Below are 23,035 nucleotides of genomic sequence, written 5' to 3'. Positions count from 1 at the left end.
CCATATGTCAGGCAAGTGTTACCTTGTTGGTCTGTTCAGAAAGCTTTTAATTTTTTTATTTCTGTCTACAAATAAAAATTTACTATTGCTGTTGTCCTATGCAAGACTCCCCCCATCCGTCCTCCTTTAGACCTAGTTGAATCTGCATTGTTCCCACTCCAAAATCTTTGTGTAAACTGTTTTGTCCCTGACATTTACAAGACATCAGTCCATGTTCTCTTCCATCACTTTGTCACACTAATGTGAATCCAGTCCAAATTTAGCATGAAGGTCAATGTGATTGTCTTGGCCATTAGCATGTCCTCATCTAAATGAGGAAACCTATTTCCACACCAGATAACAAATTGAGTGTTGCCCAGAACTTCTTTGTGAAAATGCCTTAGCTGATTCGTGTTCCACTTGTTGACAATTAGAGAAAGCATTGATTTGCTCCCGTGCACATAAAATCTCCTCTCAACTTTCCTGAAGTTTGCATTATCTTATCACCCACACTTTTATACCCTTTGGTGTTGTCCAAAGGATCTTGCTTATCATTTACGTATAAATACTCTGAAGAATTTTGCCAACATTTAATTTCAGTGGTAATGAAGCTTAGAACTATTGACTGAGAGTAACTCTGATTAAGTGTCCAATGACAATAAAATACAGAAGCAAATTTCGACAGTTACTGAAGCTTTTCTAATTTTTTTTTGAGAGCTAAACTAGCTATTTGGGAAATGAAAAAATGTTGTTAGTTTTTTTTGCATATGATTGTTGGACACTTTGGGGATGGGGAGTGATCACTAGTACACATTAAATATTTTTGCTAGTTTATATTGATTTATATACTTTCACAGCAGTTACTCAACCCTTGAACTATGATTCACTTGCCATGTAATATTCACAATTTGATTTAATGACCGAAAATGAATGAAATGTGTAACAATGTACAATCTACACTTTTTCTCTAAAATTAATTTTAAAGCTGTCAATTTAATCAAATATTTTATTGTGGTCTTTCAAAAAAAATCAGTTATGATTAATATCGGAGCAAATAGTTGTACTTTATCATTCCAAATTAACTAGAGTCCAGAGTCCCTTTAATGTTTGTTTGGAGACATTTCAGTAAATATACATAATGCTGAAACACACTGATTTAGGTTTCTCATTTAGCCTGTAAAACATTTCCTAAGCTTTCCTTCCTTGGGGAGTGACCTCATAGCTAATGGAATTGATATTTATTGATAAGATATTTGGTTTAATATTCCCAAGGTTTTGGAATAGCCTGTATCTGTAAAAGCTAGTGGATAAATCTGCACTACAATCAAGCTTTGGTATAGTATCTTTTGGTTTATACTGTTTTTTTTGTTCATTTTGTATATTAGACTACAAAATAATGGTGGTAAATATTCTCCGAATAAAACAATAATTCAAATATTCAGCTAGTACAGATTGGAAAATCATCAAATAGTATGAAGATGTTTGGCATTTTCTAATATTGCTTTTGGTTCTACCATAATTAATGTTGCCCTGTAACACTGGTTAATATTTAAGAGCTGCGGACTACCTTCTATATGGTCTCTTTTTGTTATGATGGGGAGGAATCAAAATTTGACCCATGAAAAGATATAGATTATTTTGACAAATGTTAATTTTGTAAGACATACAGTTTAGTTGTATAAGTGAATACAATATTTTGGGTGGGTGAATTTTGTGCATATAAATCTAGCAGCCATTTTACATGCAGCTCCAGTTATAATATTTCCAGTGTTGCAGGTACTGTATGGACGTCCCTGCGTAAATTTCCTATTTGCCTCTGTGTACATGTTATCTGTAGCAGAGTCTGTACCTGGTCTGTTGCGCAGCACCAGCAGCTCTAGAACTGGAGGCCCTGGACACTTTGTTGGGCTTCAGTGGAAGGAGAACTGCTCCCCTTTTCTCCCAGTTGAAGGAGTCCAGCGGTTCCTAGCCTGGACTACTGGAGGGCCCCCTACAACCTCTTTGTCCCATTAGTAGAGGTGACATTCAATAAAATCGGCTTCAGTGAGTGTTCAGTCCTGTTGAAGACATTAGTAATGTAGTGATGTTAACATATTAGGCAAAATGTTGTTAAATGCCACATATGTTTTTAAAACCAAGCGTAAAGTATCTTAGTATTTATGTTTTTATCTGTGTGACTAGTTTGACATTGAAATCATTTGTCAGTCCTAGTGGCTAGAAAATATTGTAGCATTTGGTCATAATCTCCAAAGATTACGCATTTTAAAAACAAGTAAAATGACCACTTTTAGCATTTTAAAAAAATAAACAGTGAATACTGTTAAGCAGGTATTTTTATTTCTAAACAACAGTTATATTTGTTACACCAAATCTTCAGAAGACTGATTTTTTTTAGAGGAAATTCATTCTAAATATTCAACACTTTTTTGCTGGTATGGCAGAAAGTTTACAGCTGTTAGACAGCAAACCATAAACATACTGTATATTCTTTCTGCATTCTGTCTGTAATGTGTTCTTCATGAGTGTGGGAAAGGTGCAGCATATATAGAATGGGGTTCAATATCTCGCTTTTTTCACCACTCAAGCTCAATATAAACATTGTTCAAAATCATTTTTTTTTAAAATTGCCACCTTGTAGGAGCTTATCCTAGTTCAGGGCTTTTTTCTAGCTTGTAGAGATGTGCCATATCAGGTCTGCGCTCCCTTCGGGAAGCTGCTCTGCTGAATTTCACTGCAGAAAATAATTCTATGTTATTTGGTGGAAAGGTATACTTTCTGGCTGTTGCATTGGGTGGACACCATTCAAGCCGCTCCCCCACCAAAAAAATAGTATCAGCCAAGCATCTAGCAATGCTCAGTAAGTATTGAGTTTACAGTAGGTATCTCTTGATTTAAATTTAAAAATGGGAAGAATGTGGATGTGCACGACTTCTTATAGTTCAAATGCTCTCACACTTAAGTGGAGCAGCTTCCTTGTGAGAGACTCAGAATGGTTAACAACTTGGGACTATCTCCTTTAATGTAGGCTTTGTGTTGGGGGGTGTAATTTCATTCTCTATTTAAAATGCTGTGATATAGTTCACAAAATATTTTTAAACCTATCTGAAAGGAATGATTCCCATTGTTTCCTGAAATGCCTAATTTAAAAATACCTGCTTTATAGTATATGTAGTTTTTAGTTGAACAATTATTTTGTTCCTTCTTAAAATTTTTAACTTTGTGAATAACCTATTAGTAGTTACTTCTATATAATTATTGCAACAGGGCCTGATTCTAACTAGAGACACTTGCCACAAATATTGTTTTTCTCAACCAGCTCATTTTTTTCTAAGCACTTGGGCTTGTTGCCTTTTGTAACGCTAGCTAAGCATTAAACCCTGTTAATGAAGTATACCCCCACTATCTTACAAAGTTGTTTAATACCTGCATGCTGTATCAGATATATAATATTGCTCATTATTTATTTTCAATAGATTCGCTTGTAATTTACCTAAAATACTAGTAATGCCTTTAAAGCTTGTTAATATGCTGCATTTTCTCAGAGTGTGATTTCAGTTCTGTTCTAATGATTATAGTTTCCATCCTGACATCGGGAACGACTGCCACTGTGGCTCTGTTACGTGATGGCATTGAACTTGTTGTGGCAAGTGTAGGTGACAGCCGGGCTATTCTTTGTCGAAAAGGAAAGCCTGAGCGATTGACTGAAGACCACACTCCAGAAAGAAAAGATGAAAGGGAGAGGTAATATTATGAAAAAGTAGCACAAATAGTCCTATGGGAGTTATGATAAATATCTAAAGCTAGTAATTTTCTATAAGTTGAAATCTGATATACAACCACAGATTAATTTGTATTTATATACATTTTGTATTTCTTAGACACAACTATAATTATCTTTGATTACAATTTCCATGTAATGACCAACCTTTATTTTGTTTTATAGAATTAAGAAATGTGGCGGTTTTGTTGCCTGGAACAGTCTAGGTCAACCACATGTAAATGGGAGATTGGCTATGACCCGCAGTATAGGCGATCTGGCCTTAAAGTCTGTGGGAGTCATTGCTGAGCCAGAGACTAAACGGATTAAGGTAGGCCTGCATACTGTACACCAGTATCACCTTGCATAACTGAGTACTCTATACCTTATCTGCAAAAATGATAATTGAAGACAAATTGCAAATCATCTGAAAACAGCAACAACAAAGAGCTATTGCCTCTTTTTTAACTGGATGTTTAAAACATAATATTGAATTTTTGAACCTCATACAAATATTTCAATTAAATTTGTTTTTAAATGCTGTAATTAGTGATTTCATCCAAGCATATTCAACAACAACATGCATTTACATAGCGCCCTTGTTAGCATGTATAAATCTATAGTCAGTGTATTAACATGTATTCAGGGCGATGTACACATCAATAGCAACTTGCATTTATATAGCGCCTTTCACGTGGGGTAGAATCCTGGAGCATTTCACAGTGGCGGAGTCTTGACAATGAGCTGGGGGGAGAGGTAGGGGAGAGGTGACCATAAGCACATTCAAAAAGAAAGGTGTTTAGATGGGATTTGAAGGTGGGGAGGGAGGGGATAAGACAAAGTGATTGAGGGAGAGAGATTTCCAGAGTGTCGAGGGGTATTGGCTGAAGGCACATCTACCAATGGTGGAACGGAGGGCACAAGGGGCAATCAGGAGGCTGGAGCCAGCCGAGCGGAGGCAGCAGGTGGTGGAGTGGGGGGTAAGCAGCTCGGATAGATAGGGAGGTGCGAGGGCATGAAGTGATTTGAAAACGATTGAGAGAATCTTAGAATTGATCTGTTCTGTAATTGGGAGCCAGTGAAGCCTGGCAAGGACTGGTATGATGGGGGTACGGAGCTTTGTGCGGGTGGGTATCCATGCAGTGGAGTTCTGACTTCTTTGGATTTTGTGTATGGTGGAGCTAGGGTGACCAGCGAGGAGGGCATTCAAATAGTCCAGCTGGGAAGTGACGAAGGTGTGGACGAGGGTTTCAGCTGCGTCAATTGTACATAAGAACATAAGAAATGCTAGACGAATAAAGACCACTGTCCATCTAGTTCGCCTTCCACCTTCCTGGTGGTCGCATGCACATATGTCCCAAACTACCTATGTACTATATCCCATAATGTTATTTCCTAAAAGAAAACTATCTAATCTGTGTTTGAAAGGATCAACACTTCCTGCTTCAATCATCTCCCGAGGGAGCATGCTCCACAGGATTTTGGGAAGTACGGGCGGAGGTGGGCAATGTGACAGGGGTGGAAAAAAGCAATTCTGGTCAGAGAACGGATGTGTGGTAGAGATGAAAGCTGGGGATTGAACCTGATGCCCAAGCTGCGCACAGGAAGGGTCTGAGACAGAGCCTGGGGAGGTTGAGTGAGTTCAGACCCGCAGGACAGAAGACATTGAAGGGAGCCAAAGAGTCTGGCTTCCATCTTGTTGACATATTCAAATGAGGTTGTTCTAGGATAACCTGCCCCTCTTTAGTCTTATTTCTGAAGCAAGCAATCTAGAAATGCAGGATTACTCACTGTTTTAAGGTCAATTTAGTAACTTAAAACAGCCAGACCGACTTTACAGTGTACTGTGAAGTGCTTTGAGACGTCTCGACAGTGTGTTAAAGTGCTATATCAAATCTAAGGATTATCATTATTATTATTGAAAGTGGCCCAAAGCTTTATTTTTAAAAATAAAAATTGTTTGATTTTGTGTATGTTTTCTTTTCTGTAATACTTTTTTTATATAAACTTTGCATGCCCGGTGACCCTTGATTTCTACCTTTTGTAGGTACAGCATGGAGATGATGCTTTCCTGGTTTTGACGACGGATGGGATTAACTTTATTATGAACAGTCAAGAGATTTGCGACCACATCAGTCAGTGTCATGATCCAATAGAGGCTGCTCAGCTTATTACTGAACAGGTGAAACAAGATTTAGTTATTTAATTGTCGGATTGCTTGCTTCAGGGCACCCCGCCACCCACCCATTGACATAATTTCCTGTGTACTAAGCACAAGCGTTGCTAACATCACTTCAAAACGCCCATTAAAGGTATGCACATGAGCTTGTATATTAGCCAATATCATCATAGTCATCAAATGATACATGTTTTTACAATTTATATGAATTCCATTTTCTCACCATCTCTTCCCCACCCTGAACACGTTCTCACTGAACTCAATATGCAGTAGGCGGGAAATAAACTTCATACCCAGCAGCCCTTTGCCATACGTTCTAAAATTTGATAGATTCGTTCCTTCTTGCTTACATTATAAAATGACAGTCCTGTCAAGTTCTTTGAGATGTCCTCCCAATGTGAAGTGCGCTGTACCAAATACAAGGGTTATTGTCTTTATACTTCCAAGAGTTTATCTAATTTTTTTTAAATACTGTAATTGATTTGGCTTCAAGAGCCATTTGTGGTAACACAGCTACATCCTTTATAAATAAAAAATTGTCCAACCTATACTTTTATGCTTCTGATAATTTTTGGGCGTTAATTTACCCACCAAAAGAAATAAAGTAAACTTCTGATAACTCAAACCTGGCTTTATTTGTCACTACCACTTAAGTCATCTAAATATCCCGCCTGCATTCACTTACGTATTTTTACATATGCCAACTAACTACTCTCGATAACCTGTCATTGAAGCCTTTTCCATTTGAGTGATAAGTTATTAGGAGTTTACTGTAATAACCCTTTCTTAATTTTGAACACTTCAGTTAGACCCTCTCAACATTCTCTACCTAATCAATATCCAACTCAAGCCTGTAATATCGAGCCTTGGCATTATCTGTGTGAATTTGGCCGGCATTCTCCCAAACCACCTGATGACCACCTGATATTGAGGTGCCCAAACTGCAGTGTTTGTTTTGTACGAATAGTCACATCCTGTTCTCCTTTCCCTCTGTCTTCTCCATTTTAAACTGATTTACATAAGTTAATTGGTAACATTTTTGAATTAACATAACTTCCTAAAAATTCAGGGTACCCTGTTCCAACAGAAGGAGGAAGCAATAATATCTAGCATCGACCATTGTTCAAATTGTTGCTTTGGGAGAGGAGTTATTTTTGTTGCTATTTGTACAATACCTGCAACATTTCTCTGTTCGGAACTGCTCATTGCCTTGCTTCCAGAGAATGCAGAGTCAATGCTGCCCAACTGTTTGTACAACTAGCCAATGAAGTTCTGCAGCAGTCTGTAATAACTAAAAAATCTGGGAGAGGTTTGCTACTTTGATTCGGCCTTTTTATATGTAAGATGTCTAATGAAGGCAGATGTAAAGCTTTAATTTCTAAAGTGCGCATTGATAATGTATTAACAATCTAAACATATCAGTTAAATAATCATAAAAAGTAAACCCATGCATTTCATAGTGCGGCTGTACAACAACAACAAAATTACATTTGTATTGCGCCTTTCATGTTGGGAGGACGTCCCAAGGCGCTGGACAAACAGAGTTACGGACCCGAGCTGGGGGTCGGGGTGGGGGAGGGTGGAGGGCAGGTGGGAAAGGATGGTTGAAAAACAGGGTCTTGAGGTGGGTCTTGAAGTTGGCGAGGGAGGGGGCGAGATGGAGGGACTGCGGGATGGGGTTCCTGAGGGTGGGTGCAGAGTGGCAGAAGGCGCGCCATCCGATAGTGGGGCAAGCAAAGCGGGGGACGTGAAGCTGGTCAGAGCCCGCTGAGCGGAGGGAGCGAACAGGGTGGTAGGGGATTAGGAGGTCAGAGAGGTAAGGGATAGCAAGACCGTGGAGGGCTTTGAAGGTGAGGACCAGGATCTTGAACTGTATCCTCTGTGTGATAGGAAGCCAGTGGAGTCGGGTGAGGATGGGGGTGATAGGGTCACGGAGCCCGGTGCGGGAGAGGACCCGGCTGCAGAGTTCTGAATGATCTGCAGCCTGTGGAGGGAGGAGTTGGGGAGGCCGACAAGCAGTGAGTTTGCATAGTCAAGCCTCGATGTAATGAAGGCGTGTGTAAGGGTTTCGTTGGCCTGTGGTGTGAGACAGTGTCAGAGCCGGGCGACGTTGCGGAGGTGGGGGAAGGCAGAGCGGTTCATGGCACAGATGTGGGATAGAAAGGATAGTTGAGAGTCAAACAAGATGCCAAGTTTCCGGACTGGCTTAGTAAGGTGGAGTGTGCAACCGTGGATGGTGATGCTGTCAGTGCCTGAGGTGAGGAGGCGCTGATGGGAGCCAATCAGGAGGGCCTCGATCTTGTTGGCGTTCAACTGAAGAAAGTTCGCTCTCATCCAGGATTTGATGTCTGACAGACATTCTGTCAGGACAGCAGTGGTCCTGGAGTCGAGGGTGGAGGCAGAGAGGTAGAGTTGGGTGTCATCCGCATACATATGAAAGTTGACCCCATGTCTGCGGATGATGTCACCAAGAGGGAGCATATAGATATTCAAGAGGAGGGGACAAGGACAGAGCCACATGAGTCGGTCCGGGGGCTAGAGGAGAAGCCGTTTGAGGAGATGAAGTGCAGGGGGTGTGAGGGGTACGACGAACTGAACCAATCCAGGACAGCACCGTGGCGGTTGACGTGAGAGGAGAGGCAGTGGATGAGGATAGAGTGGTCGACGGTGTCGAAAGCAGCAGAGAGGTCAAGTAGGATGAGGAGGCAGTGGGAGCCCTGGTCGCAGGTGGACAGAATGTCATTTGTCACTGACACTGAAACCCAATTGGAGGGGTTTGAGAAGGGAATGGCAGGAGAAAATAGAGCGAAGCTGAGAAGCAATAACTCGTTCCAGGACTTTGGAGAGGAAAGGGAGGTTGGAGGTGGGGCCATAGTTAGGGAGTAAAGAAGGATCCAGGGAGGATTTTTTAAGGATAGGAGTGATGACAGTGGTTTTTAAAGGGGTGGGAATAGTATCAAAGGACAGGGAGAGGTTTACGATGTCAGTGAGTAGAGGGGCAAGGAGGTGGAGCTGGGAGGTGAGGGGTGGGGATGGGGTCGAGAGAGCAAATGGTGGGTTTCCTACGGTTTATGGTGGTGATGAGAGAGGAGGGGGAGACAGGTTCAAAGTTGTGGAGGGAACGATGTGTAGGGGCCGGGGTAGGAGGAGGAGATGGAGAAGGGGTAGCAGATGCAGTGGCAGAGACAGCTGAGGGTATTCCCTCGACTTTGGATTCAAATGTCTCAAAATGCTTCACCAAGTTTCTTTAAATGATAGTCTCTCTGTTTGTAGACAAACCCAGCAGCCAATTTGCACACAGCAAAGTCACAGAAACAGCCACAAGTGAAATAAATTTTATTTGAGGAATTGCTGACCTCACCAGGAAAAACTCCAATCTCTTTTTTTGAACAGTGCACTGGGTTCTTTCATGTTCACCTAAACAGGCAGATGGGGGAACCTTGCATTAATGTTTCATCTGAAGGACGGCACCTCTGACAATAAAGTTAATAGCTTCAAAACAAAGACGACAAAAGAGAATAGGAAGTGCAGAATGTAGGATATTTTAGTAAAGGGGTTAAGTACCAAACATTGGAAGTGGAAAAGGAACTAAAGGTTTTTAAAAAGGAACTAGACAAATTCCTGGAAGTTAAAAGAATTCAGCAATAAAATTCTAAGAAATACATTTTCTGAAGGAGTATTTTGGAAAATTAGAGGAGTAGGTTAGATAGACCAATGAACTCTTTCTGCCTGAAACTGTTACCATGTTGATGGGGCGTTTTTAAGTGTATTTTACCAGTGGGAATGTTTCACTTTAGCGGTGTAACGATACCCTTTGTTTTTGCAGGCCTTGCAGTACGGTACAGAGGACAACACCACTCTTATTGTGGTTCCATTTGGTGCATGGGGGAAACACAAGAATTCTGACATCTGTTTCTCATTCAGCCGAAGCTTTGTCTCAAGTGGAAGATGGGCATAATGTTGTGAATATAAATGGGCAATAGTCTATATGCTAATCACTGGTCAATAGAACACAAAACTGGAAAGCAAAATAGGCTGGTAAAAGATATATTTACAGTAAACAATATTTTCATATGGTGAACATTTGTTCTGTTAGAAGTTGTAATGTGAATTAAAAAGGCAGCTAGCCAGCATTTTTGTTGCTATGTCCTTTTAAGAAAGGATTTAATAACTACCAATACATGGAAGAGGCAAAAGGAATTTTAGATTCACCATACTGCTCACTACCATAGAAGCTAATTGATGTTGCTATGTAATTGCAGTATATTCTGTGAAGCGCTTTACCTAGATAGACAAAATCTCTTAACATTGTAAAAACTCTTAATGTTGCATCAAATATGATTTGAGCTTCAAGTAACAATGATTGTATAGTGTTAGAATTGTTAGCTTGGTACAACAATGCAAAGATACTATGATCAATTCTATTTTTTTTAGTTCTGGCAGTGCTTCTGTTATGTATATGACCCAAATGAGCGTGGATTTGCTTTGAGAGACACGCCTGAAAATGGCTTTCAGGTCTTTCAGGTCATCAGTCCACCACTGCCATCCTTTGTTACCCATTGCATGTTATTTGCAGGAAGTGTCGCTGAGGTTAGTTTCTGCTTGTTGCACCTACATTATTTAAATAACAATAATCCTTGCATTTGATATGGCGCTTTTCATGGCTTCTAGACATCTCAATTCATATGTCGTAATATGAATTTCAATTTATATTACGGTAATCTTCATTACGGATCACATTTGTGCCATTTCAGCTGAAATCTAGGATGTGAAATTCCTTTGAAAATGACTGGGACAAATCACTGCACTTAGTAGTATAACGGCACTGACATGACGTGAATATCCTTTTAGCAAAGATCAGAATTTAGAGGGTGTGGAATTTCTTCCCAAGTTCCTAATATATAATGTAATTAAGAGTGCTGTCTCTGTATCTTTTACCCCAAATGTATTGGACAGTCAACTCCCGTCAAATCTGTCTAATTCTCTTTAAATGAAAAAAGCTATGACAGATTCTCGTTGAACCATCTGTTGGTAGGACATTCCAAATTCTGTCAATCTCCCGAAAAATAATCTTAACTTCTTCCTATTTTGGTGGTGATCTTCAATTTATATTCTTGTTACTTCCTCACAGACAAGTGGATTTATCTTATCAAACCTCATATTTTTCAACACTTGTGTGGAGAGCACAAAACTGCAAACAGTATTGTAACTGAAGCTTAACATATGATTTGTATTGTTTAACCTTGCCTCTTTGTTTATTATTATTATTATTTGTTTTGCATTCTTTTGCTATTACCATTTTGTTTATAACTTTGACTACTAGTCCTTGCCATGTCATCTGATTTCACTCCACTGTGGCCCACCTTACAGAAAATGAAGATCTTTCAAGGAAACATGAAAATTGTTTTAACCCCAGGGGGTTTTTTTTAGTCATAAGAGGGAAAAAATTGGGGATCCTGTAGAGTATTGGTTAGAGCAATCGCCTCTGAAGCAGGAAGTCCTGGCTTTGATCCCCGGCCAGGGTGAAACGTTAAGCAAGTTCCCTTACTCCAAATGTCTCTGTTTACCTAGCAGTAAGTAGGAACCCAGTTGTTAGTTAATTGGCAGATTGCTTTCAGGGGGTAATAATCCCATCAAAAATAAATTACTACCAATAATTTGTTCACTTAATCTACAACTGTTTTTGGGACACTGCTGCTTTCGTTGTGTGTTTTGCTCACAAAATATACAATCAATCCACTTACAGAATTATAAAGCGCTTGAGATCTCTCAACAACATGATAAGGCACTATATCAATTGCAAGGATTATTATGAAATTTGGGAGGAGAGAATTTAACCCAAAATGATAAAATCAGGAATCCTTTTGGAACATTCACTTAACACAATCATTTCGAACCAAACCTGGTTCAATGCTGGTCTTGCAATACCTGTGCGTTCCCAAACCCACCAGCATTACAGTGAAGCTAGTGTTCGGATATCTGCATTGCTAGAATCAGCTTTCACAGCTTGACTGGAACCAGTGCTGCAGCCAGGCAGGTTTCAGGATACAGGTGCACAAGTGCAGATTTAGATTTTAACAATTTAATTCAGCCAAAATATCATTTTATGCTAGTTGTCTTTCATTGGGGAAAAAAGTGAATTAATCAGTGGAAATCTATTAATCGCTCTTAATTATTCATTACATTTGTGTACATTTACTGTTAAACGAGCACTAATTTAGCTGTGATTTTGTGTGGGCAGTATGATGCTCCTTTGGTAATACTAGTGGTTTGAACAGTGCTGCTAAACTTTTGTTCCCTAGGAGTGGCAAGAGGTTACATGTAATATTTAATAATAAATGTCAAGTAAACTGTTGTGACTTTCACAAACAAGTTAATATTGCTCAAATCATAAATTTTGTTAAGTATTCTATCACAATTGAAGCAGTTGATCATGTCCGAAAAAGCATTTTGTGACTTTGCATTGTTGAAAATGTAGCTGATTCATTCCAATGTCTTGCATGCAGATCCTTCCACTAGTGCTTTTATTATACTGTGTATATTACATTGTAAATACTGTATTCCGTATTGTACATTTATTATGATTGATGCTATATATAGATCTGTTACCCTTGTGACAAATGCGTGCTGCATTATGAATTCAACTGGTTTTGTTTGTACAGGTTGTGCAAAAATATATAACGGTTTTAAACTTTTAATGTGACATTTTATAACCTACAAACCTTACTAATGTATTATTGAAGGCAGTGATAGAAGGTTGCTTGCACATATTCCTCTAAAGGACTGTTATGAGTATGTTTGAATTAAACTTAATTTTTTTATGTATTGAGGAGCTGTATGTTAGGTTAGAAAGGACATCAGTGTTTTAGGTCAAAAAGGAATTTTTTCAGTTGTACTGTACAGTCACGGGATTGATCACACAGATATTTTTGGCAAGACAATATGTGTACATACTATATCAAATGTACCTTAATCTGAGTAACATGCAACTGCTAAAAGTACAGTGTCTGGTCAAAACCAGAGACTGCATTAAAAATAAAAACTTAATCTAACACATATTGTTTTGTAACTTATGCCTGTTTGAAACCAGGCTATAAATTGTGTGTTATCTGTTGTTGTAAGCTAAAGTACAGCTGCAGGTGGTACTGGTATTTTGTTCATACATATGTGACTCCAGTGCTGTGCAGATGTAAATTAATAAAACTGGTGAGTTTTTAAGAAGTGATTAACTTTGGAAGGACAATGTGTTCTGAACAATAATGGCATATGATTCTTCAGCATTGTTAGAAAGCAGTGAATCAATCCTTTCTCAATGCTCTGGTCATCTTCTGCACATTTGTGCTGAAAGTGACATTTCACTGTGAATTAATAAATAAATAATTCTAAACCTTTCTTATTGGCATGAAAGAGTAAATTAGATTTTGGGTATTGTTGCGCAAGTCATTAGGTCAAATTGTGCTGTTGCAGAGCAGGAAATGTAGAGTTTAAAAGTTTCAAAATTGAAATGAGTGAAGTGTGAAAGCAGGTGTTTTGAGTGTGTTACATACCGGATAATCATCTGAGGGGGTTCTACAATATTCTAATTCTGGAATTACACTACTGTGAACTTGGTTTCCAATGAACCTACTTGGGGTTCAAATGCAAGCACTCAATATTTGTTTTTTTGCTGTTTGTTTGCTTGTGCTACACAGTCGTTTGAAAGAACTCACCAAATCAATTCCAGTTTATTGCTGCTAGTATGTAACCAGGATGTAACATTACATCAGAAGTCTGAGCCACTAATGCCTTGCAACCTGACCAAAATGCTAGACTTCCTCTTTCAATGTTCTACTTGGATTTTCTGTATGTGGGAAGTGATGCTTGCACGAGATGCTCGTAGTAGGACATTTGCCAAAAAATATTTATTTTAATACTTTGGTTTCTAGATGTTTTAGTTAAGGCATGAATAGTTACAGCATTCACTGCTGATGTACAGTAGCTGTGGTGAAAGCTATAAACTATGTAAACAAACAATAAAAACATTTACATTGAATCTTATTGTCTTTTTTTGGGAAAAGCTTTCTTACATCCCCCTCCCAATTCCTCAACCAAAGAAACCAGAGAAGAGCTAGCTGATAGACAGACGACTGACTCACTTGTATCAAAAGGCTCGGATTATTGACGACAATAACGAATTTACATTTATAGAGCGCTTTTCAAGCCGGGATGACGTCTCAAGGTAATGGTCAGTCGAGAGCTTGCATCTGATCTGGGGGTGGAGGTGAAGGGGAAAAATAATCCTTGGATTTGAAATAGCGCCTTATCACATCTTCGAGACGTCTCAAAGCGCTTCACAGAATATACTGTAAACTGAATTTACTGTATATTTTGTGGGCAAATCGTAGCAGGCAATTGCGCCCAGCAATTGAGCTACAGGACTCCACTACAGGAAGAATGACTTGAAGTACAGTCAAAGAAGAAGGTCTTGAGGCGAGCCTTGAAAGTGATGAGGAAGGGGTGAATCATAGGGACTCCCAACAAGGAGTTCCAGAGTGTGGGACCAGATGGTCTGAAAGGCTGACTGACAATGGTAGACCAGGTAATAATAATAATCTTTCCAATTTATATAGCGCCTTATCATGTTGAGATTTCACAGAATATATTGCAAAGTGGATTTGACTGTATTTTGGGGGCAAAATTGTGCCCAGCAGCCAATTGTGCCCAGCAGTGTCCCACAAACAGTCATAGATTGAGAGTGATCAGTTATTTTATATGCGCTCAGTGGCTTGCAGCCTGTAATTCCCTGATCATTTTCCTGTATCCCTGGGCTGCACTGAATCAATTGGCTGTTTACGCAGCTCGAGAAGGCCAGAATTGTACCAGCTCTGAAATTTGCCGAGCACAGGGAGAGTGTAAAACCCCAGTTTTGATAACCATTCAACAACAGACAGCCCTGATCTCTGGTCTAGAAACTAGAACATTCTATAGTGAAGGATCCTCTTCTCAAAACCCCCGGCATTGTACAGATTCCAAACATGGGCAAGTGGGTAAAGACCACATACAAATTCCTGGCTACACATTTTGAAAAACTATAAACAGAATTCTCTTTTACCCCCACCCAATGCAGATACAATACAAAATTACATTTGTAGAGCGCCTTTCAAGTCGGGGAGGACATCCCAAGGTGCTGGACAGTCAGGGATTGGGACCCAAGCTGGGGGTTTGGGATAAGAGAGGGTGGAGGGTAGGGAAGGTAGGAGGGTGGCTGATTGTGCGGTCAAAGAGAAGGGTTTTGAGACGTGCCTTAAAGGAGTCAAGGTAACAAGTGAGACGAAGGGAATGTGGGATGGATTTCCAAAGGGTGGGAGAGAAGCTGAAGGCACGCAATCACATACCAGAAATTTGTTGAGTTTGAAAATAACGGCGCAATTTTTTTCTCAGTTCCAGCTGTTAGGCTGCCCCAATCTCTGGGGAAGGAACTGAGGCCAGACCAACAATACGAAAACTACATGAGGGTGCCAGAAAAATGGCATTTGCAGCCGCAAGCATTTGTATCAGACCAAACAGCACGAGGTAAATAAATGCAGTATTATTAGTACAATGTCCTGAGGAGTGAGAAGGGATTGATGGACTATTAAACTGTCAGAACTCAATGTAGGGTGTTAGTCATTCCCATGTGTTACACAGTCCTTTAGCTTTGATGTGGTGTAAAAAAAGAAAGCAGTATTGAGCTGTTCGAAATGGTCTTGTCTCCTCTCGGCGCATGGATTGCCAAAGCAGCTGCCACGTTCAACTTGCTTTTCATCAGAACTGGCTCCTGAACGCCCGTTCCCCAATTCTGCATTTTGATTTGACAACTCACGTTCCAGAGAGAGCTTGTGAACACTCAATTCACTGGAGTGTAATGTGCTGGCAGTGGACAGCAAGCGGGGGAAGCTCACACAAAAGGAGGTCTTGCCCTAGCAATCTCCTGCAATGCAACGCCCAACTGATTTCTGAGAAAGTGATGTATGTAGCTTTTCAGTTGCAGCTATCCTAAGGAAAAGTTTATGTTTTCTTCATATGGCTTGGGAGAGTGCTTATGGTTTTATTTTCTTTAGAACTCTGCAGGAAAAGCCTCCATAGATTCCCCTCTTCCTAGTCTTTTTCCCCTCACTGCAACATACCCACCTAATAATAGATTTAAAAGTTAGAAGTCCTGCTTCCAGGGGTTTTGTTTCTCAAAGGGCAATCATTGGTGTCATGATTGCAAGCAACATTGAAAGAAAAAAATTACAGTTTTAAAGTAACTTATATCAAAATATCTTTAAAAAAAAATAATTTCTGTCGAGTTTTGCGAGTGTTTTTGTAGGGAAGCTGGGGCAGCATCAGAACACTCTCTCAAACAGCCATAAAGGAATAGTTGACCAACCTGAAGGAGTGTTGTACAGGACATAGAGAGAAACTCCTTTCTCTTTTCGAATAGTGTCATGGGATCGTTACTTTGACAGGCAGATGGTACCTCGGAGGGTCCACCCATGTGGGGCTTGAACCCGTAACCTTCAGACTCAAAGGCAAGAGTGCTACTAACTGAGTCAGGCTGAAACACATGATTTTTGCAACTCACAGAATAGGCATGTGTCTATTGTGCTGCTTCATTCGTGAATACAAAGTGAGGCAAATTGATAAAAGTGACACTTCTGCTGAGATTTGTATGAATGAAAGAATAGTTTTGAAATCTGTACGTGTCTGAGCATCTCTCAGTGGCTGACGAAGTGATAAACGAATGTTTGTTTTTATATTGTAAGTATGTAAAATCCTCTAAAATAACACAGGGTAGTCTACATTCAGGAAACTGGAGGTGATACTTTTCATCAGCCAGTCAAGATTGCATTCCCTGGCCTTTTCTCTCCCTCCCTCCCTCCCTCTTCATTAAGGTCCGTCTCCTACATCTTTGAGCATGCGCTTTCATGCCCTTTGGGACATCCTCCTGATGTGAAAGATGCTACATAAATATAAATTTGTACTGTATTGTTTCTGTCTACCTCTTCCACTCAGTGAAGGTCAATGTAAACAATCAGTTTCTTACAGGAAACTGCAGATCAAATGGCACAAAGATGACATTTATTTTTTCTGAAACAAGGTGGCATAGTCTTAAAATTAGAACCAGGTCATTTAAGAGTGAAATCAGGAAGCATTTTTTCACTCAAAAGGTAGTAGAAATCTGATATTCTCTCCCCCAAAAGGCTGTGAATGCTGGATCCACCCACACCTTCAAGAGTGAGGTTAATAGATTTTGGTAGGTCAAGGTATCAAGGGATATGGGGAGAAAGCAGGAAATTCAAATTGAAAGAATTAGCTGAGATACAGATCAGCCATGATCTAATTAAATAGCGGAGCAGGCTCGAAGGGCTGATTGGCTTCCTCCTGTTCATATATTCCTATGTTCCTATGAGTTGAGGGTGGCTAGATTTATTACTATATATCGCTCAAATTATTTTGGCCGACAAACACAGTGCATCTCTTTACTGTGCTGTGCTGGGTAAAAGCACATCTTGGGTAGGTGATGTCAATCCAGAGGTAACAAAATGTTCATTCAAATCACAATGTGCCCAAGGCAAAGGCTGCCCTCTGAAGCAGTAAGACAAGATAAATAGTGGTTCTGAACATTCAAGTGATTTAAATATCTCCGATGTTTATTCCTAAGAAAACTGTGCAATTGCCTGAGTGAACTGATGTGATGTAGAAAATGTCTCTTCGGTAACATAATCAACAGGGAGTCACAACCTCAGAATGGGATTCATGAGGAGAACTTCATACAACACCAAGAACCTATATCTATATTGAGCTTTTTCAGTGAATGAAAAATCTGAACTCCCTCTTTTGAATGAGATTAATTAGAAACTATGTGTATTTTTTGATGTAGATGAATGTGGTAGCAAATTTACTCCCGCCGCAGCCCACATGTAATGGACGTTTTAGCATTGTAACGATAATAATAGTTATGGGACCTTGGTTTAAAAATGGGACCTGGTTAATGCATCTTCTGAGGGATGACACCTCCAAAAATGGAAGTCTCCCCCAATACTCCACAGGAATGTCAGCCTGGACTACATCTTTCAGCTCATTACAATTTGGGACAGGCTAGGGAGATTATTTTGATTCTGGAAATTTCTGGGAGAAGGAACTATTTAAGGCTTATCTTTCAGTGATGTAGAGCAGTCTGTGTAGTGAATTGTGAAGCGCTTTAAGAAATCCTCCCAACATAAAAGGTGCTGCATACATTTAAAATTGTTGTTGTAGGTTGTAACCAAAATATCTGTTCACTGCACGTGAGAACAAGGCACTACTGTCCCACTGTAGTAACTGCACACACACATCTATCATACTGTATAATGTTTACTTTAATAGAGCAGTTCTATGAATTAAGTTTGGATGGGTACCTCAATTGGCTTCTGGCCAGAAATGGATGAACTGCCAAGTTGTCTGTCTGTAAGTTTCTACAGATTAAGTGTGAACCACCTGGGATATGCTTTCCCAAATGCGTAGTAAAATAGGAATGTGCAGACATGAATTTGAAACGCAGTCATGTCAGGGTTGAAGCTTACCAGTTATAGTTTCTTCATTTCTGGGCTTGTTGCCAAAGTGTGGTACTGAGCATGGACAACGTGCAAGAGACAGCTGTATACAACGTGTTCCAATTCAAGACTCGGCCTTCATGTCTCACCTAGTTCAGGCCTTCACTGTACACTGTGGTCTTTCTCAATTCATTTCGCAACATTTAGTTGCAAACCCTGCTTGCATAGGGTACGTAGAAAATGATGTACATTCTCCCAATTCTTCTGCAAACATGAATCATTTCTTTAACTGTTGGTTACAACCATGAGCCGAAAAATAAGGAAATCACAATTTGCCTTCCTGAACTAATCTGCGCTAGACAAACTTCCCCTGACCTGATAGATAAGCTGTTCAAAGCTCCATTCACTTTCACTCTGAGCTCTCCACAAACCACTAACTGCCCTCGAGCCAAGTCTGGATCACATTCCGAAGAATGTGAAAGACATGGTGGATGACTGCCACCTTCATGACATTTTTGACAGTGTCACATTATTATTATTATTGCATTTGATAAAGCACCTTATCACGTCGAGGCATTTCAAAGCGCTTCACAGAATATACTGTAAAGTGAATTGACTGCGTATTTTGTGGGCAAAATAATAATAATCCTCGCATTTGATATAGTGCTTTTCACGTCTTCTGGATGTCTCAAAGCGCTTCACAGTATATACTGTAAAGTGAATTGACTGCATATTTTGTGAATTGAAGTAACCAATTTATTATTGTTTTCTTTTCTTGAGGTATTATTATCAGCCATGTGGAGTAAGGAAACTTGCCCAAGGTTTCACCCTGCCGGGAATCGAATCCAAGTCTCTCGCTTGGAAAGCGAGTGCTCTAACCACTGAACTACGGGACTCCACATGGTTATTGTGAAGCTTTATGCCGCCACGTTTCTCCCGACTCCTGTGCTGTAAAATGCCTCAGATAGTAGATTTTTTTGAGCCCTGAAGCACATTCTTCTACTGAGATAATACATTCAACTCCTTGTGAACTGCATTATTTTACAAATCCATTGTAAACAATATGTTCTGCAGCATTCTGCCTTTGGGCTACGTTATTTTCTCCTGTTCCATATTTTTATCAATAATATTAGTATTAATCAAAAAACTGCTGGTGCTTATTTAATAGTTAATCCTTACCATGCTTTTTTTTTGATATAGCACCTTATCAAGTCGTTGAGATGACTTAACGCACTTCACAGAATATAGTGTAAAGTGAATTTAACTGCATATTTTGTGGGCAAATCATTCAGTTTTGTGAGCTAACATCTCAAGAGATGTTGGAAGCAAGTGCTATCAAATTGGACCTTGGGTTCTTCTGGGCAAACTGACATAGAGCAGAGCTTCTTAGTGTTAGCCTGGCTAAAATGATAACATGTGTCCCTCTGGATCAGAAAGTGCTGGGTTCATGTCCCAAATTTGGCCTTGAGTTTATAGTCTAGGCTGACTCCTGGGAAATTCTGCATTGGCAGAGATCCCATCCTTTCGATAGGACAATCTTCAATACACAGTTGTTTATTTGTTTTATGGCTTTGTGGAGCATTGCTGCACATAGCAGTTGATGTGTTTACAGTCACTACAAATAATAGCAATGATACTTTGATATTATATTTAGTGCAAGAATATTATTACGTTAGGACCAGAATAAATGAAGTATGCTGACTGGGATGGTAGTGAAGGGCCTGTGAAGCTAGAGGATGGGTGATATTGGCCAACAAAACCTGGTGCTCTGAAATAGGTGCAGATCTTTTACACGTGGGTCTGCATAAGATTATCAAATAAAGACAGAATGTTGGCCACCACATATTTTGAATGTCATCCAGGGCTGGCTCAACACTAATGGTGTGTGAAGGAGGCATCTTCAAAGAATAAAGAACCTCCAAACATGTTGGTTTGAGTCCGTTGGTAGCAATCTCGCCTCTGGGGCAAACACTCCAGTGCAGTCCTGCATTGTCGAAGGTGCTGCCTTTTAGATGAATTGTTAAACTGAGTTCCAGCTTGTTTATCTTCTGGTGGGCATCAAAATTACCATGATACTTTGAAAAAACGAAGGTCGTTTTTCTTGGTGTTCTGACCAACCTTAATTTCATGGCTGTTTGTGTGACCTGCTGGAGCAAACTCAAGTCAAATTGTGAAGCCCATTAATTCAGCTTGCCATGTTAAGGCATAAAAATTGAAGTTCTTTTTTCTTACAAGATAAGGTTTGTTTTCTCCAAAGGTATATTGAGGCTTCACAAGGTCACCTAGATCATAAGATTGTTTTGTATGAAAAAAGCCCTTTGGTCCATCTGATCTCACGGCTCCAGAATACCCACCCTGTTGTCCTTCCATCACAGTATGTAGCTCGCAACCACCTGACTCAGACATGAGTCTTCCACTGACTGACGAAGAATAATACTCTCTGGCTACACAACATATTGGCTGTACATCAATTCACTGTGGCTATACATTTATATACTCTGGCTGCATATACATACATACCACATTGACTACATGTTAATACACTGACTATATGTTAGGACATCACCACTCTGATTCAAAACCACCTCTTGTCAGCTCGATCAAGGAAGAAACCCAACATCCTGGAATCTTGAGACCTCTTCCAGTCACACCCAAGCTGTATGCTCAAGGTCATAGGCATGATACCAAACAATGCCTTTGGGCAGCTGCACTTCTGAATCGCTTCCAGACCTTTACTGTGCAGAAGTGTTCTCCATTTATTGCCAACAAGCTTGTGATCATACCAAATACTTTTGGTAATATGCAGAGCTAATCTACAGGGCTAACATTTTCCCCTTTAAATTCTATGGATGTGCTTCCAAAGAATTTGATAGTGTTACTTTAATAGTCACCAATGCAATCATTTATGTGTTGATTTAATCAAGTAACCAAATTAACATATTTTTCGATATGGCATTCTTGTTATATTTACTTAGTCTGTGTGCAAAAATTTTGCAAATGAAAGTTTGCATTTATATAACTCCCTTTACACAGGGAATCGTCTTGGAGCACTTATAGTTGTACAGGCATTGCGAACGCATATTTGAAGCCAGTTTGAAAACGGAATTTAGGCTCAGGTGTATTCTATGAGAATTGGGCTGATTTGTCACTGGACTGCTAATTAGAATACATTTTGTTCAAAAAACACTGTTAAGGAGGCAGAATACAACTCAAATAAGGGATTTTCTGGGCCAGGGTTTTTTCACTTTTATTTAAAATTATAAAACAGATTTATTTTTTTTAAAAATGATTGACTAAGATTATCTCACAATCAAGGTTATTGTTTTGTGTAGATTGTTTTAGCTGGGGCAGAAAATAGTGCCTGTGTGTGTTGGGGGTGGAAATTAAGCAGGTTTTAAAATTATAAATTGTTTTAATAGGGTAAGAGAGACTACTTCCATTGATCAGTGAGTGAGGAACAAAGGCGTATTAATTGCAGATTACCACCAGAAGCAGAAATAATTGGTATACACAGGTCGATTGTTAGGCATTCATGAGATGTTTTACCATGAATACCTGTTAAAACTGAACCCATGATAGCATTTAAAAAGGGAATTGGATAAATACTTGAGGAAAATAATATTTTGAGGAACGAGCAAGGTGATAGAGTAAGCTACCTATAAAGATTAAAGCTAGCATAGTAGGCAATAAATGTTGATTAAGCTTTTGCTCTGTTGTATGTTTTATATCATTCTATATATTTTCAAATCATGCCACTTCTTCACTAGTTGACCATGAGAAACGTAATGAGGTTTCAGGCTAATAGCCCAAATATCTTCTGAATGTCCCTGCTGAAACTGCACATGTGCAGGAGAGAATACAGACTGAAGAATTTTGCATGAGAGGATTTGTAACGTCTATCGTCAAAATCACGAACGAAGGGTTTGGCACTAGATTCAGCAAGGATGTTATGTGGGCAATATTCCAGATATGGAATTATGGATTAGCAACTGACTGGATGCAGGATTAGAAGCACAGTGGAGGTGTGGGGGAGCAGAGCACCTCCATTCTGCTCTGCTTAATTGACCTGATTAGTCAGTCAGGAAGATTAATGGAGTCAGAGACCAAATTGAAAAAGCGTTAGTAAAAAACAAACAATATGGATATCATCGGAAACTTTCAAAAAGGAATGAGATTAGCTCCTAGCAACTAAAATTATTCAGTGTATTATTAGATAGATATGTTCAAGAAATCTTGTGGAAAATTGCGTAGGTGATCCAATAGGTCAATAATCTTCTCCTAATTAAAGTTGTTACTATGAACATGTAGGAGGAGATACTGAATTACTGTATTCTGCTTACCTATCACATAAGATTCAAGTTACTACACTTACTAGCATACTGATTAATGACCAGTCACTCAAATGTGAAGCTTTAATGACTTTAAATTAGTTAGCAAGAATGGCAAAGATGAGTTTTAAAAATGCTTTCATTACTAAACATATTTCCATTGAAGACTAAGCATACATGGATGTAAACATATTATTTACCACCAGTGACCAAATAAATCTTGCTTTAAAAACTTGCTTTAAAACTTGCAGACTTT

General features: G+C 39.4%; 1 protein-coding gene across 4 annotated transcripts in view; it reads left to right on the top strand.

Moving 5' to 3' along the window:
• ppm1kb (protein phosphatase, Mg2+/Mn2+ dependent 1Kb) overlaps nt 1–13,947 on the top strand; it is a 32,534-nt gene extending 18,587 nt beyond the window's left edge. For all 4 annotated transcript variants that reach the window (XM_042345366.1, XM_042345363.1, XM_042345364.1 and 1 more), the window contains exons 4-7: nt 3,555–3,720; nt 3,923–4,067; nt 5,784–5,918; nt 9,742–13,947. In XM_042345366.1, the coding sequence (XP_042201300.1) occupies nt 3,555–3,720; nt 3,923–4,067; nt 5,784–5,918; nt 9,742–9,873 (578 nt within the window). In that variant the 3' untranslated portion in view covers nt 9,874–13,947. The remainder of the gene's footprint in view (nt 1–3,554; nt 3,721–3,922; nt 4,068–5,783; nt 5,919–9,741) is intronic.
• The last annotated feature ends 9,088 nt before the right edge of the window (nt 13,948–23,035 follow it).

Source organism: Callorhinchus milii, unplaced genomic scaffold, assembly GCF_018977255.1.
Source record: "Callorhinchus milii isolate IMCB2004 unplaced genomic scaffold, IMCB_Cmil_1.0 Scaffold43, whole genome shotgun sequence".
Classification (NCBI taxonomy): domain Eukaryota; kingdom Metazoa; phylum Chordata; class Chondrichthyes; order Chimaeriformes; family Callorhinchidae; genus Callorhinchus; species Callorhinchus milii.
The sequence above is the reverse complement of the archived record's forward strand: the minus strand, read 5'-3'. Positions and strand labels throughout refer to the sequence as shown.